At 42.9% G+C, this 14,975-nt stretch overlaps 1 protein-coding gene across 1 annotated transcript in view; it reads right to left on the bottom strand.

Moving 5' to 3' along the window:
- The window catches only part of LOC118834155 (integrin alpha-X-like), a 40,261-nt gene continuing 25,286 nt past the window's right edge, over window positions 1–14,975 (bottom strand). The window contains exons 16-30 of the mRNA XM_036741603.1: window positions 14,807–14,964; window positions 14,479–14,639; window positions 14,071–14,202; window positions 13,893–13,966; window positions 13,520–13,661; window positions 8,227–8,349; window positions 8,057–8,136; window positions 7,551–7,634; window positions 3,133–3,211; window positions 2,601–2,708; window positions 2,380–2,463; window positions 2,054–2,167; window positions 1,264–1,365; window positions 640–750; window positions 1–527 (exon numbers count right to left, since the gene is read on the bottom strand). Of these exons, the coding sequence (XP_036597498.1) occupies window positions 432–527; window positions 640–750; window positions 1,264–1,365; window positions 2,054–2,167; window positions 2,380–2,463; window positions 2,601–2,708; window positions 3,133–3,211; window positions 7,551–7,634; window positions 8,057–8,136; window positions 8,227–8,349; window positions 13,520–13,661; window positions 13,893–13,966; window positions 14,071–14,202; window positions 14,479–14,639; window positions 14,807–14,964 (1,648 nt within the window). The 3' untranslated portion in view covers window positions 1–431. The remainder of the gene's footprint in view (window positions 528–639; window positions 751–1,263; window positions 1,366–2,053; window positions 2,168–2,379; window positions 2,464–2,600; window positions 2,709–3,132; window positions 3,212–7,550; window positions 7,635–8,056; window positions 8,137–8,226; window positions 8,350–13,519; window positions 13,662–13,892; window positions 13,967–14,070; window positions 14,203–14,478; window positions 14,640–14,806; window positions 14,965–14,975) is intronic.

Genomic DNA, 14,975 nt, shown 5'->3' with positions numbered 1-14,975 from the left:
GTGGGTTGACTCAAAGGCAAGAGGTTTTATTCAAACATGCCAAAATGACAATGTTTCCCAGGAAGTATGACAGGCTTTGCACATCCTGTGGTTGTGTCGTATAAAGGATTCAGTTCCATTCCCGGGCTGATGAAGGAGAGTTTGTAGAAGCAGCCTGACAAAGGGCTCTCATCTCAGACCTAGCTTCGTCCAGGGAAAGAGGGGGCTGAGATTCTACCCCTATGAGAACAGGCCCTAGAAGAGTGGGATGGCTGCATCCTTAGGAGAGTGGGATGGCTGCATCCTTAGGAGAGTGGGATGGCTGCATCCTTAGGAGAGTGGGATGGCTGCATCCCTAGGACAGTGGGATGGCTGCATCCTTAGGAGAGTGGGATGGCTGCATCCCCAGGAGAGTGGGATGGCTGTATCCTTAGGAGAGTGGGATGACTGCATCAGGAGCTGGGGGTCAGAGAGTCTTCATTTTTCAGATCAGTCTCTTCGGCTTTATCTTCCATCATGTCCTTATACTTACGTTTGAAGAAACCAAGCTGTGGGTGGCACAAAAGGAAGTAAAATCAGGAAGGACAAGTCAGGAGGAGTAAAGGGAACTTAGAAGCGTGGGAGGAGGGGGATGGTGGGGCTGGGGAGGAGGAGTCTCACCTTATACAGTCCAATCGTGATGAGTGCCAGCAGCAGGAGTCCCCCCACGGTGCTGCCCAGGATGAGGGGGATAGGGTTGTGGATTTCATACTGTTCCACCACTGTCTCTATCTGGTTTGGGGGAGACCCAAGCAATCAATGCATCAACATTTGTGGAATGCCTATTGTGTGCCAGACACTATGCTAAGCAAGCCCTTTCCATTTGAAAGGATCAGATTTTGCTGACAAACGTCATTATCACCTTAATTAATAATAGCCAGCATTTCTGTTAGGCTTTAAGGTTTGCATAGTGCTTCGCAAAATTATCTCACTTGAGCCTTACAACAAGCCAGAGAGGTAGGTGCTATTTTTATCCCCATTTTACAGAGGAGGAAACTGAGGCAGTCAGAGGTTAAGTGTCCTGTCTGAACCCAGGTCTCCCCGACTCTAGGTCCAGTGCACCACCTGAGCCTCCAACCACTTTTCTTCTTGGGACCCCGGGACCTGCCCCTATATAAAAACATCTGGAGACCTATGGAGAAATCCACTTTTTATTGTATGCTCTCAACCTTAAGCAAGAAAGTCCACTAAATACCGACTTACATTATACCAAGAAATGGCCTTACTGACTCCATGGTCAGTTACCTGGGTACTCAAAAAGACCTCTTGTCCTGGAAACTGGGAATACTTTAATTCATCAAAAGTTGTTTTAGCTGAACTCACAAATAACAGCTTCTTCTGCAGAGTCTGCCAAAGAGAGGAAGGAAGGCTGAAGTAGCTGGTTCTGGGGAAGTCAGAGAGCAATGAAAATGTGTCTGCTTTGGGGTGGGGAGCAGCAACATCTGAGAATGAGGACCATATAGCTGATTTGGACATAGGACCCTTGGGAGGAAGCAGAGGGCCATGAAAAGAGCACAGGCACCAGGTTGGCAGTATTTAACCTCTTTTTTGTGTCATGGACTCCTTTGTCAGTCTGATGAAACCTGTGGACCGCTTCTTAGAGTAATGTTTTTAATGCATAAAATACATAAGGTTGCAAAGCAAACCAATTATAGTGGAATATTTAAATATTTAAGATATTCAAATAAATTATTTAAATTTATTACTTAAAATTATTAATTTCTTTATTATTTGTTTCATTTACTTATTATTTAAATTAAAAGATTTAAAAATTTAAATAAAATAAATAATAAAATATTTAAAAATTTTAAAATGTTGAAAATCTTTAAATATTGAAAAATGTATTAAAGAACAAGTTCATGGACCCCAGGTTAGGAACCTCCTGATGTAGAGGATGTAGGTTCAAATCTCTCCTTGAATGCTTGCCACCTGTGTGACCTCTCAGGTTCTCAGTTATGTCAGCAGTAGAATAGGGGCAGTGGTCTCAGATGACCTTTGCCATGCTCCTACACCCTCCCCCTCCACCCCCACATACCTGGCTGACCCAGCCAAAGCTCAAATTGCCTTTAATGATGAAGTTGAGCTCCTCTTGGATTTTGAAGGTGGGGATATCACAGCCGATTCTCAAACAGACAGCAATGGAGCAATTCTGGAGAGGGAGCAAGACTAGGTTCTGAAGGAGTCAGGTTTAGGGTTTGGGCTCAGAATAACATTGACCTCTGTTTAGTTTGAAGTGAGAGAGTGGGGACAGGTAGATGTGAGACAGAGGTGTCTCTGAGGTAAAACAACAACCATTGAACATAACATTTAACTTCTATGTTCTTTTAATAAATTGGGGATCATTCTAGAGTCCATCCTCACCAGCACTGGGCTCTTCTGGATGTGGGTCAGGAAGTTAGAGTGACTGGGCTCTTTTCTTTCTACAGCACACTGAATTGATGAATCCTAGGGGGAGAAAAGTCAGACAGAGACAAGGTCTTTAGTGTGAAATAGGAGGTGGAGGATTTGTCGGAGAAACAGGGAAGCTATGGTCCAGTTCAAAGAAAGGACTTGGAAGGTAACTTGCATTTGATCAAGATTACCTGGGGGTAAGTGATGTTAGTCAGATTCCACACAGACTTCTTGTTCAATTCCACAGGGACCCAGAAGTCTATGTGGACAGGGAGAGCCCTCTGTCCCAGGTTATTTATCTGCAGAGAGGATAGAAAACAATGTTTTGAATCTTGCCCTCTCTTTGGCTCTCCCCCAACTTACACTAGATTCTATTTCCATTCCCAACCCCTCATATTTTGTACCTAAGTGCAGCCAAAGCCCATTGAAATTGACCCTGGAGCAAATTCAGTGGGGAGGGGGCAGTGTGGCTTATAAGACAGTCCTACCATTGATATGTATATGGGACACAGAGGTGAGGGATGCTACCCTGGGAGTGGGAGCAAGGGGTATTTTTCCTCTGTGCCTCTGGAGGAGTGTGAGACAGGGAAGAACTCCCACCCCGTGTCTGTGCCATGGGGCAAAGCCCCATTTTTTTCATTCTAGTTTTGGCTCTGCTTCTTGGTCACTATGTCTACTATGTCTTTCCCAGATCCCCAGGGATTTGGGCCCCTCCTCCCTCACTCGGTATCTGTGTTCAGTCATGTTAACTTGCTTGTCTTCTGAAACTGAGAAGTTGAGATATTTGGTGGAGTCTCCAATGCTGGTGGAAAAAGAGAAAGTGTTAATGGGAGAAACACCACCACCCCTGAATAAGCTTCAAGCTGAACAAAGAGGGTCAGGTTTGAGATTATTTAGGTAACATCTACACAGAATTATAGAGTTAACAGGGACCTTGGAGATCAGCTAATCTAGGGGAAATGACTTTTCTAAAGTCACACAGTTGCGATGAACTAATGGGGCCCTGTTGTGAACTGGGATGAAGAGACAATTGCTCAAGTAGAGACTATGGAAAGACTCGTTGTTTGGGAAAGTGAATTCTACTGTGGCTTTCAAATTTGGAGTGGTTTAGATGCTCTGATCACCTGTACGCCTGGGAAAGGACTGCCTGAGGAAATGGACAAAGATATATGAAGGTATAGTGGGTACAAAAGTACTCGCTATACTATGTATAGGGCAGAAAGCTGGTGCAGTGAACAGAGTACTGGAACTGGAGTCAGGAAGATCTGAATTCAAATTTGGCCTCAGACACTAGCTGTGTGATCCTGGACAAGTCACTTAATCCTTATTCGCCTCAGTTCCTCATGTGTAAAATGGGTACATAGTGGAGAAAGTAATGTCAAACCACTCTAATATCTTTGCCAAGAAAACCCCATGGACAATGTCCACGGAGTCATGTAGAGTCAGACGTGACTGAACAACTAGACAACATATCAGGTTTAGCAGAGAGTACCGTATGGGAATCAGGTGACTTGTGCTTTAATCTGGATGGCCTAACTCGCTATGGGGTGTTGGCCAAGTTCATTCCTCCTCTTGGGTTCTCAGTTTCCTACTCTGTAAAATGAAGGAGTCGAACTATATCTTCTCTAATGTAACTTCCAGTTCATCAGTTCTAGGGTCCTGAGTTGAAGACAAAATGTTTTTTTATGTGCATGTACATGTATGTGTCTATGTGTGTATATGTGCATGCATGTATATGTGTATACATGTATGTGGGTGTGTGCATGTAGGTGCATATGTACACGTGTGCATGTGTATGTGCATGCATATTTATGTATACATATACACACATATACATATATATGTATTTAGTTAACAATGATTGACTTTTTAAACTTTCATTACGTCCTCACAACAAGCCTAGGAAGTAGGTGCTATTACGATCCTCTATTTTACAGTTTAGGAAACTGAAGGAGGCAGATGAAATGACTTGCCCAGGGTCACACAACAACTAGTGAGTGTCTGTAAGTAAGTAAAGTTGGATTTGAACTCAGGTCTTCCTGATTCCAGATTAGGCATTTTTATTTCATATGCACTGTCTCATTTGAAAGTCTCAAGAAGCCTGGGAGATGGATATTATCCTCAGAAAGATTAAGGTGCCTGATCAGAGTTTCTCAGCTGTTAAGTGTCAGAGTTGGGATATGAACTTTGGTTTTCCTGACTCTGAGCCCAACAATCTTGTCTCCTGTGCCACACAAGGCCACTTAGCTTAGAAAAAGTTTCGATGAAAAACTCAAACCATAAAATACTCCCTCTTCTGATTTCAACATCTCTTCCTCTGGAAAATTCCAAATTTCTTGACCTATGCGGCCTGGGTTTGGGCCTTACCCCATTGCTCTGGTTCTGAGGGTGATGTGGCAAGGGCATTGGTGATGTGTATGTGTCTGGGGACGGTGGAGCAGAAGAAAAGCATGTCTTCCCTTCTGCCCAGTAAAGACACAATAGTGGGCTAAGTTTGAGAGTATTTCTAGCATCCCCCCTCTCAGCCAAGAGCCCTGGATGTGGAATCAGGTGGCCTAGGTTCTAATTTTCATTCTACTGCTTACTACCCATGTGACTTTGGGCAAATCACTTAACTTTGGTGGGCCTCAGTTTCCTCATCTGTGAAATGAGCCAATTGGAATACATGATTTCTCTTTTTACACATTTAATTTTTATTTTATTTTTCTCAATTACATGTAAACAGGTAATTTTTAAACATTTGTTTAAAAAATTGAACATTTGGTTTTTTTAAAATTGAGTTCTGTATTTTGTCCCTCCCTTCCTCCTCTATTCCTTCCTTGAAAAGGCAAGCAATTTGATGTAAATTGTATATGTGTGGTGGTGTAAAACATTTCCATATTAGCTATGTGGCAAAAGAAAATGGAGATAAAAAGCCCCTCAAGAGTAATAACAAAAATTTAAAAAAGTATGCTTTGAACTACATTCAGACTCCACCACTTCTTTCTCTGGAGTTGGAGAGCATTTTTCAGTGTTTCAGAAGACTGGCCTCTTGACCACATTGCTGTCGCTCACCCCCTGCAGTTAATCACCCTGCCCTGAGCTGTTCACACCTCTGCTCCCCAGGGCTTAGATCTAGCACCGCCTTTCCTTCTGCTGCTGCGAAGCTCAAACCACCGGCCACATCCCCCTCTGCGTCCCCCTCTCGCCCCAAACAAAAGAGCCTTTAGAAAAGGTCAGTCCTTATTAACTGTTAGATTCCTCTTTCAGAGAGCCCCTAGAAGCACAGCAAGCTTGCCCAAAACACGTGATATGATGGTAAACTCAATTTGACTTCAGGACTGTGCAAATCTGCGTGCTCATTGACAGTGTCCAGCGGACAAAGGTAACGGCCTGTTGCAGTGCCTGTCGCTTTTACGAACGCGTACGGAAGGGGATAGGTACGAATATGGAAGCTTTGATGTGTAGGGAAATGCGAGGCGAGTAGCACTATGGCTTAGGCGGTAGAGAGTTGACCTTGTCATCAGGAAGAACAGAGTTCACCCTAGACAAATCACTCAATCTCAGTGTCTCAGGAGATTTTCTATTAGATTATCTGTTTCAGAGTGGATGCTGGTCTGCATTAGTAGAAGGAATTTCCTATACTGAAGAAATAACAGGTCCAGTCCAAAAAACCCAAACCAACCAAAAAAGCCAGAAAGCTTCTTACTATACTAGGGACTCCATGTGAGTGAGTTTTCATGTACTTTGGTCTCACCTGCTCACAGTGGCTAGGCATCCAAAGACAAACGTCGTCAAGGACATAATGCAGGCATTCAACAAATTTTTGTTGACTTTATTTGATTTGTTGTTGTCATTCCTTTGCTCAAGAACTTTCCGTGACTCCCTATTGCCTGCCATCTCTTTTAAACTCTTCTACCTGGCTTTCAAAGTCCCTAGTAATCTGGCCGCTATGTGGTACAGTATAGAGAGGAAGACCTGAGTTCAAACACAGCTCCTGATCCTTAATAACTGTGTGACCTTGGGCAAAATGCAGATGAGCTTCCTCATCTGTAAAATGGAGGTGATAAGCGCACCCACCTCCCACAGTTGTGAGGATCAGATAATATTTAAAATGTGCCTAGCACTACGTAAATGTCAGCTGTTATTATCGATCTGCCTCGCCCCTTAGCTTTTACTACTCTTACAACCCCTCATTCGGCGCCCCTCAGCTCCAACCCAACTGGTCTCTTCATCGTCCTCTGAAAACACCACACGGGTCAAGGCTCCGGTCAAGTCTCGCCTTTTCTGTAAGATCACTCTGTGAGGTCACACGAGATATAGACTGACTTGTTCCTTCCTAGAGCTTTCAGAGAATGGGACCTAGCACTTGATTATCTTCTGTCTGTTTCTGTTTCTTAGTTGTCAGTTTTATTTCCACCACAAGTTTGTAAATGTAATGAAAGTAGGGGCAGAGATTGTGTCTTTTCCTTCTGTTGTTAGTCTGAATAGAAATGAGTTAAACCAGTTTTGGCATCGTGGAAAGAGCCCTGCATTCGGAACCACCAGAGCTGGGTTTGGGTCTGTGTGACCTTGAACCAATCACTCTCTGAGGCTCAACGTTTTCATTTATTCAGTGGGAGTAATGACACATGCTACTTCCCTCATATGGCCATTGGGAGGATGCGGTGAGATGATGTGTTTTGTATAACTTTAGTTCTAAATAAATATCATCTTCATATGACGGTGCTTCACACAAAAGGTAATCTATACATGTGAGAGGCAGCGTTATTTCTAGCGCTCAGTTATGCTCTCATGATCAGCATGATATCTTCATTTTTTTTAAAGTTGTGTCTGACTCTTCATGACTCCATTTTGGACTTTTCTTGGCAAAGACATTGTAGTGGTTTTTCCATTTCCTTCCCAGCTCATTTTACAGATGAGGAAACTCATCTTGCCCAGGGTAACATAGCTAGTAAGGGTCTGAGGTCAGATTTGAATTAAGGAATATGAGTCTTTTTGACTCTAGGCCCAGCATACTATCTACTGGGCAACCTGGGGGCCTAGATATTCTAATATAAAGGACAATGACAAAATCACATTAACATAAAAGTGCAGTCCCTAGTGGTGTTGTGAAGGAGGCCCTTGGGGATGACTGGGTATTAGAGAACAGAGTGTGGTACCTGTTGATCACTGTGTAGATGGCGTATTTCACTGGTAGTTTCAGTTGGAAGACGTTTTTACTGGTCATAGGTGTGTTGTTCTCACTGGAAAAAAAGAGAAAGGAGATCGTTGGGGAAGGGACGCCAGAGGAGAAGGCTTTCATGCTTTGGGTAAGATAAGCTAACCTCAAGTCAAGTCGAAAAGTATTTATTAAATGACTCTAGTTGCCAGGCACTGTCCTGAGCTCGGGGGATACAAAGAAAGGAAAAAAAAACAATCCTTGCTCTCAGGGAGCTGATAATCAAATGGGGGGGAGTGGGGGGAAGACACACAACAGCTATATTACAAACAAGATATATGCAGGATCATTTGGAGAGAATCTCAGAGGGAAGGCCCTAGAATTAAGGGGTACCAGGAAAGGCATCTTACTATGCTAAGTACTATATGTCTCAGCACACAGCATATAGTAAGTGCTTACTAAATGTGTCTTGAGTGAATGAGTGAGTTTTCATGTACTTGGTCTCACCTGCTCACAGTGGCTTTGATGAGTATCTGGTCTCCAAGTTCGGCTGTAGGGGACACATGAAATGTCATCACAAAAGTAACCTGATGGAAGAGAGTGAAACAGAAAAATCACGGGATGAATGAAATAGGGAAGACCAGCCAGAGGAAAAGCTGGCACATAAAGATGCTGACCTCGGCTCCCATTCGGAAGATTGGGTGGTTGATGCTACAGCTGCTGCTTCTCAAATTCTCCAACTCCGAGGCTGCTGCTGTATCACAAACCAGATGCGGGAGATGCTGCTGATGACTTGCGGTCTAGATGGGGGAAAGAGAGGTATAAAAAACCTAACCCATCAGCTAAGAATAATGCAAAGATATGAGAAGGGTCTCTAGGACTCCAGCTATTAAAGAAACATACAACCTTAAAGTTGGAAGGGAAATTCAAAGGGTACTGAGTTTAGCCTACCATTCACTCCATGATAGGAATCCCTTCTAGGGGCTGGTAGGCAGTGCAATGGATAGAGCACAAGGCCTGGAGTCAGGAAGACCTAGTTCAAATCCAGCCTCAGACGCTTACTTACTGTTTGACCCTGGGCAAGTCATTGAGCCTCTGTTTACCTCGGCTTTTGTCACCTGTAAAACGGGCACAGTGACAGTATCTAGTTTTCAGGGTTGGGGAGATTAAATGAGAAACACATATAAAAGTATTGAGCACACCCAATGCTAAATAAATGTTTATGCTCTCCTTCACGCCTTCCCTCCCCTAGGGTACCTCTAACTAGTAATCATTTTGCTTCTTGAATGTTCCCAAGTGAGGGGGGACCTCATTACCTCCCAAGTGTGTTGCCCTCTTTTGTTTTGGCCAGGAAGTTCTTTCATTTATTGTGCCAAGAGCTGCCTTCTCCTGTGTCTCTACTCATTGGTCCTAGTTCTGCGCTCTGGAGCAACACAGAGAACCAGTGCAATTCCTCTTCCTCACTTCTCCCTGGAACCTTCCACATACACACTTGAAGATAACCATCATGTTTCTCAATAATCTCTTTTTCACATTGTCTTTAGTTTCTTCTACTTTTTTACATGGCATTAAATTAAACAAATTATTGTTTATTGAGCGCTGTGGGAAGTGGAGAGAAGTAAGAAAGTCTCAAATTTTGGGGTTGCCCACCGATCGCATGGCTTTTAAATCCCTCAGCATCCTGGTTACCATTATCTGGAGACAATGACTTTTCATTGTTACTCTTAAATTGTGACATCCAGAATTGAATTCAGTATTCCAGGTATGGTCTAACAGGCCCAGAGGAAAATAGTACTGTTATTTCTCTGTCCTTTTGGACTCTACATTTGCATCAGGACCAGCTAGATGGCACAGTGGATAAAGCACTGGCCCTGGAGTCAGGAGGACCTGAGTTCAAATTTGATGTCAGACACTTACTAGCTGTGTAACTCTGGGCAAGTCACTTAACCCTGTTTGCCTCCATTTGACCTCATCTGTAAAATGAGCTGGAGAAGGAAATGGCAAATCACTTTAGTATCTTTACCAAGAAAACCACAAATGAGGTCATGGAAAGTCAGACGCAACTGAAACAACTCAACCACCACCACTACCACATTTATATCAAATAGCTGAGCCTAAGATTATACAGAGAAACCACAGCTTAGTGAACAGAGCCTTGGACTCAGGAAAAGCAGGGTTCAAATCCGGCCTCTAACACTCTCTAGCTAACTTTGTGACCATGGGCAAGTCACTTAACCTCTTGGAGGCTCAGCTCTCTCAGGATAACAAAACCTAATGCACAGGGCTGCAAAAAGGCTCAACTGAGATTATGCAAACCTAAAGCACTATGTAAGTGCCAAACCTTTTTATTATTAATTATCTCTCGTAGTAACAGTTTCACACAGAGCCTTGTAGTAGGGCCAATAGAATAATGAATGGCTGCAATGCTTTCCATAAGGGGTGATCCCTGTAGTTGCATATCCCTGTTAATAATGTATATGAGGATGTGTTTGCTATTCTGTTGCTGTTCAATTGTTTTCAGTTGTGTCCAACTCTTCGTGACCTCATTCGGGGTTTTCTTGGCAAAGATACTGAAGTGGTTTGCCATTTCCTTCTCCAGCTCATTTTTACAGATGAGGAACTGAGGCAAATAGGGTTAAAATGACTTGTCCAGGGTCACACAGCTAGTACGTGTCTGAGACCAGCTTTGAATTCAGGAAGAGGCATCTTCCTGATTTGAGACCCAGCATTCTATCCTCTGTGCCACCTAGCTGCTATTTAGGACTTGTGTAATTGTAAGCACCAACCTTCTCTCATTAATGTAAATGAATTGTTATTGCTCACCAGAAAACGTGTGTGTGTGTGTGTGTGTGTGTGTGTGTGTGTGTGTGTGTAGTATGTGTGTATATCGATAAATCGAGACCTTTTCCTCCTTAAGGTCAGAATCCTTGTGAAATCTCTCTATACCTCCTCCTTATCTAGGCAAGCAATCATATATAGAGTTTGAAGGGAAAGATCTAAGTATAAATCAGAAATTCTTAACCTGGGGTATATGGATCCCCAAAATGAACATGTACTAGGGGATAGATTTCAGGTGATCCATGAACTTATGTAGGAAAAAAATTACATCTTTCTTTTCACTCATTGAGATTTAGCATTTTTTCCGATCATTTTAAAACATTATTCTGAGAAGGGGTCCATTTAATTCACCAGACTGTCAGAAGTGGCCATGACACAGAAAAAGCTAAGAAACCCCATTTTAGAGCAGTGACTCTGGAGTAAGCGCCAAGGCCATTCCTCTTGATTTTGGTCAAGTGAGTTAGAGACAACAAAATTTTTAAAAGCCTCCTTTGGATGCTTTGACGGTCTTTCCCTTCCTCGAGGAATTTCATTATTTTGCCTTAAATCTTTAAACTGCTGGGAAAATCTCTCTTTGTCTTCAATTGGCCCTATCTGAAAATGTATAGTTCATTCTGTTTTGTCAGCTCTCTGCCAAGAGGGAGTGAGAATGATTCATTATCGGTCTTTTGGGGCATGATTTGTCATTAATCATGGTTCTTACGTTTTTCAGAGTTGTTTTCCTTTGGGGTGCTGTCACTTTATACCTTTTCCCCTAGGTCAGCTTACTTCACACCACCATAGTTTTTCTAAGTCCTTCCATGTTTCTCTTACTCTGTTGCAGTGAAATAATATTTCATTACATTCATGGCTCAGAGTGAGTGCAAATAGCAATTGTTTCTGTTCTGGGCAGAAACTGAGGATCTTCCCCTTCTAGACTGATTTTTTTGTGAAGGTAAACTAGGCCATCTTTTGCCTCAATTCTTAACTAGCCTTTAACCATTAATGAATGTTGCCTCAGACAAACTGAGACCTGGAAAAGACCTTAGCTTCAAAAGGCCAAAGTCTGCCACTTCATCCAGGTCCATCTCTAGTTATCCTGAACTACTTCTTGCCACTGGACTCTGATGACTCTGGAGGAGAGAGTGAGGCTGGTGACTTCGAACAGGCCTGCCTCACTTAAATCCAATTCACTCACAAGTCAAGATATCTCCCTCCTGATATCATTGGTCCTCTTCAAGAAGGAACAACAACAAGTGAGTACCCTTTTGTAGTGCCCTAGATTTTATAGATAACAGATTAAAAATTCTAAGGAGAGATAGAAAGGGTGACTCCTCCTGTTCCACATTCACCATTCAATTCAGCCAATCACTGTATTAGAATCCCTTGAAAAAAAATCTAAGCATCTCTACTTTCAGAAATGAGGCTCTTTTTATACAAAAATCTTGGCAAGGGGGTGGTGGGGGTGGAGGAGGGCATTGCATCACAACTCCCTTTCCCTCCAGCTATCTTTGGAGCTGCCCCTGCTCCCTCTTTTTCTTCCCCTCTAATCCCCAGCTGATTTGAGACAGCCTCTGAGCTGTCCATAGAGTCATCTCTGGTGTTGCAACCTTCCTGGAACCCCTAGTGATTACCATCTACCCTTTCTCAAGAAGGAAAAAAAATTCTTGAGTCATGTTCTTTTGATTCAGAAGCAAACATAGGTTAAGATTTAGCAAGTCATGCTGTAATGAGTTAGATTGACAAAGGGATGCCCATCAGGTGAGGAATGGCTAAACAAGCTGTGGTATATGACTGTAACAGAAAATTATTGTGCTGTAAGAGATGACAAGCAAGATGATTCCAGAAAAACCCAGAAAGACTTACATGAACTGATGCAAAGTGAAGTGAATAGAACCAGGAGAATGTTGTACATAGTAACAGCAACATTGTTCGATGAAGAACTGTGAATGACTGAGCTATTCTCAGCAATACAGTGATCCAAGATAATCCCAAAGGACTAATGCTGAAGCATGCTATCTGCCTCCAGAGAAAAAACTGAGCATTGGATACAGACTGAAGCATGCCATTTTTTCACTTTCTTTCTTTCAATTTTTCCTTTTATTCAAGTCTTCTTGTACAATATGACTAATATGGAAATGTTTTATATAATTACAAAAAAAAGGAATCAGAGTTTCCAATGGGAAAAAAACAAGTTAGACTGAAATTTCTTCATATTCTTTTACTTCCCCCATTGGCCAAACTGAGACCATAAACCTCATCAGTCTCAGATATCTAGTAGAGACCCAACTCAAAACATGGGCCTGAGAATCATCTCAACTTGTCTTTACCTGTCCTGAAACCTCTACTGACTACAAAGAATACCCTTTGAGACCCTGCCTAGATTTGTTAATTTTATGGATGTGTTCAGTTTCCTCCTCCAAGGGGTGTGGTAGTTTATTACAAATCATTCACTTAGGGGGCAATTGCCACTCAGTGTAGGAAGTAATGTGAAGAGGGACATCTAATCTATTCTCCTCTTCAATTATTCTCTGTGAACCCCAAGAGTAGTGCATGAGAAACAGCATGGTGTAGTGCAATAGGACACTAGACTTGGAGTTAATAAGGACCAGGTTCAAATCTTACCTCAGATGCTTGCTAGTCATGTGATCCTGGACAAGTCTCTTAACCCCTTTGTGCCCTAGTTTTGTATGGTAAAATAAGGGAGTTGGACTTGATGGTTTCAAAGGTCCCTTCTGGTTCTAAATGTGTAATACTAGGAACCTTGACATTTCAAGGAGGAGGAAAAGGGGAAAACAACACATAAAGCTGATATTTGATCACCAAAAAAGCACTGACCTGCAATCAGATGTTTTCTCCAAGAACCTGTCAAGCCAGGTCTTCCCCATTCTGTGTTTGTGCAGCTGAATCTTTGAGTTTACATTTGTCCTTATTTATTTTTACTCTGAATATGATCCTTCATTCTACTCTCTATGTATCTTACATGTAACTATTATTTATATGTTGTCTTTGCCATTAGAAGGTAGGTTCTGTGTTGCCTTTCTTGGTATCCTCAGTACTTAATTTGGTGCCTGGAATATAGTAAGTACTCAATAAATGTTGTTTGGTTGCTTTTCATCTTTTTACACCTCATTCATTAAGGAACTGGTTTACCTGGGCTACTGACACTCGACGGTAAGACAGTCCTGGGGGATATGTGAAGGTGACCACGGTACTGTAAGAGTCCTCACCCTGGTTCCTCACTGTCGCTTCAATCTCCAGCTCGAGGAAGTGCCCCACCAGCAAGGTCTGCAGCCTGAAGGGGGAAGGGAATCAAGATGGAAAACTTCCATTTGAACTGTAACTGGGTTTGGCCATGGAAGAGTGCGAGGCTGTTGGGACCTATAACTGGTTACATGGGTTCTAGGCAAAGTGCCAGGTTGCCAGAGAAAACCAAAGGCCAATGTACAGAGGTAGAAGACAAGTGTCCTGGATTCTATGAGGGGAGCTTAGGGATTGGGGAGAGGATAAAAGCAAAGTATCTCACCCAAGGAAACTGAAAGTGACACTGAGATCATCTTTACAGATGTGATCATCACCACAATTCTTTTCAAAAGGGAGCTATGAAAGAGAAGAAAGTAGGATTTCATTCTGGAGCTCCTTTCTTTGTGCTTCCTGGAATCCTATCACCCTCTCATCATCAGAGTATCCAGACACGGACTCACAGCTCCTGTGAAGTGGTTCTGAGAGCCCATAGCTAGGACAGGTCGGAGGTTTCCAGAAAAAGGGATGGGCTGTCCTTCCAGAGTGAAGTTGAGGCGCAGAATGATGGGAGTCACGGAGTCCTCCACGCATTCCTGTAGGAATCAATCAATGAATGAATTGATCAAAAAAGCTTTTACTGGGCACCTACTATGTGCAAGGCACTGTGCTAGGTACTGGGAATGCAAAGATAAAAAGAACCAGGTAGTTTGACCCTGAGTTCTCCAGCCTTCCAATCCATCCACACTATCTTCTCAGAATATAAGTTTATCATCAGTTCATTCTCTTCCTGCTCAAACCCTCTACTGGCTCTTCACGATTGCCTTTATAAGCTCCTTTTCAGAAACCCACACAATCATCCCCAAGCTCACTGGTAACAGCAGCTCCACAGTCTCACAGTGATTCCCCAATCCCAGGATTACAGCTCGCTTTAGTATTCGGTTTTTTGTCTCATCAAAGATAGCACGAGGACTCAGGCGTCCAGGATCCAGGACCAGGTCATAACTCACAGCACTTTGGATATCATCTGTAGCTGAAACAAGGGAAGAGAGAGGACAGAGAGATGCTGGAACTTTAAAAATCTGTCTTAGAGGTAAGATGGAGATTCTTGGGTCAGACGTGTACCCTCAGGAATGGGATGATGGACTCTACCAGACAGACTAAATGGGGCACGTCTGGATCTGATGTTAAGGGACTCACTTAGCCTGTCTCGAACACTTTTGGAGATAGTGAGGCAGATAGTGGCACTCCCTGCTTCCCTGTTGGTGGCTTCCTCTGCCTGGCACTCAAACACAGACCTTGCCAATTCCACTGGCTTAAACTCGATAGACGCTTTAACTTTCAGCACTGGTTGTGTCCTGCAGAGCAT

This window comes from Trichosurus vulpecula, chromosome 1 (genome assembly GCF_011100635.1).
Source record: "Trichosurus vulpecula isolate mTriVul1 chromosome 1, mTriVul1.pri, whole genome shotgun sequence".
Taxonomy (NCBI): domain Eukaryota; kingdom Metazoa; phylum Chordata; class Mammalia; order Diprotodontia; family Phalangeridae; genus Trichosurus; species Trichosurus vulpecula.
The sequence above is the reverse complement of the archived record's forward strand: the minus strand, read 5'-3'. Positions and strand labels throughout refer to the sequence as shown.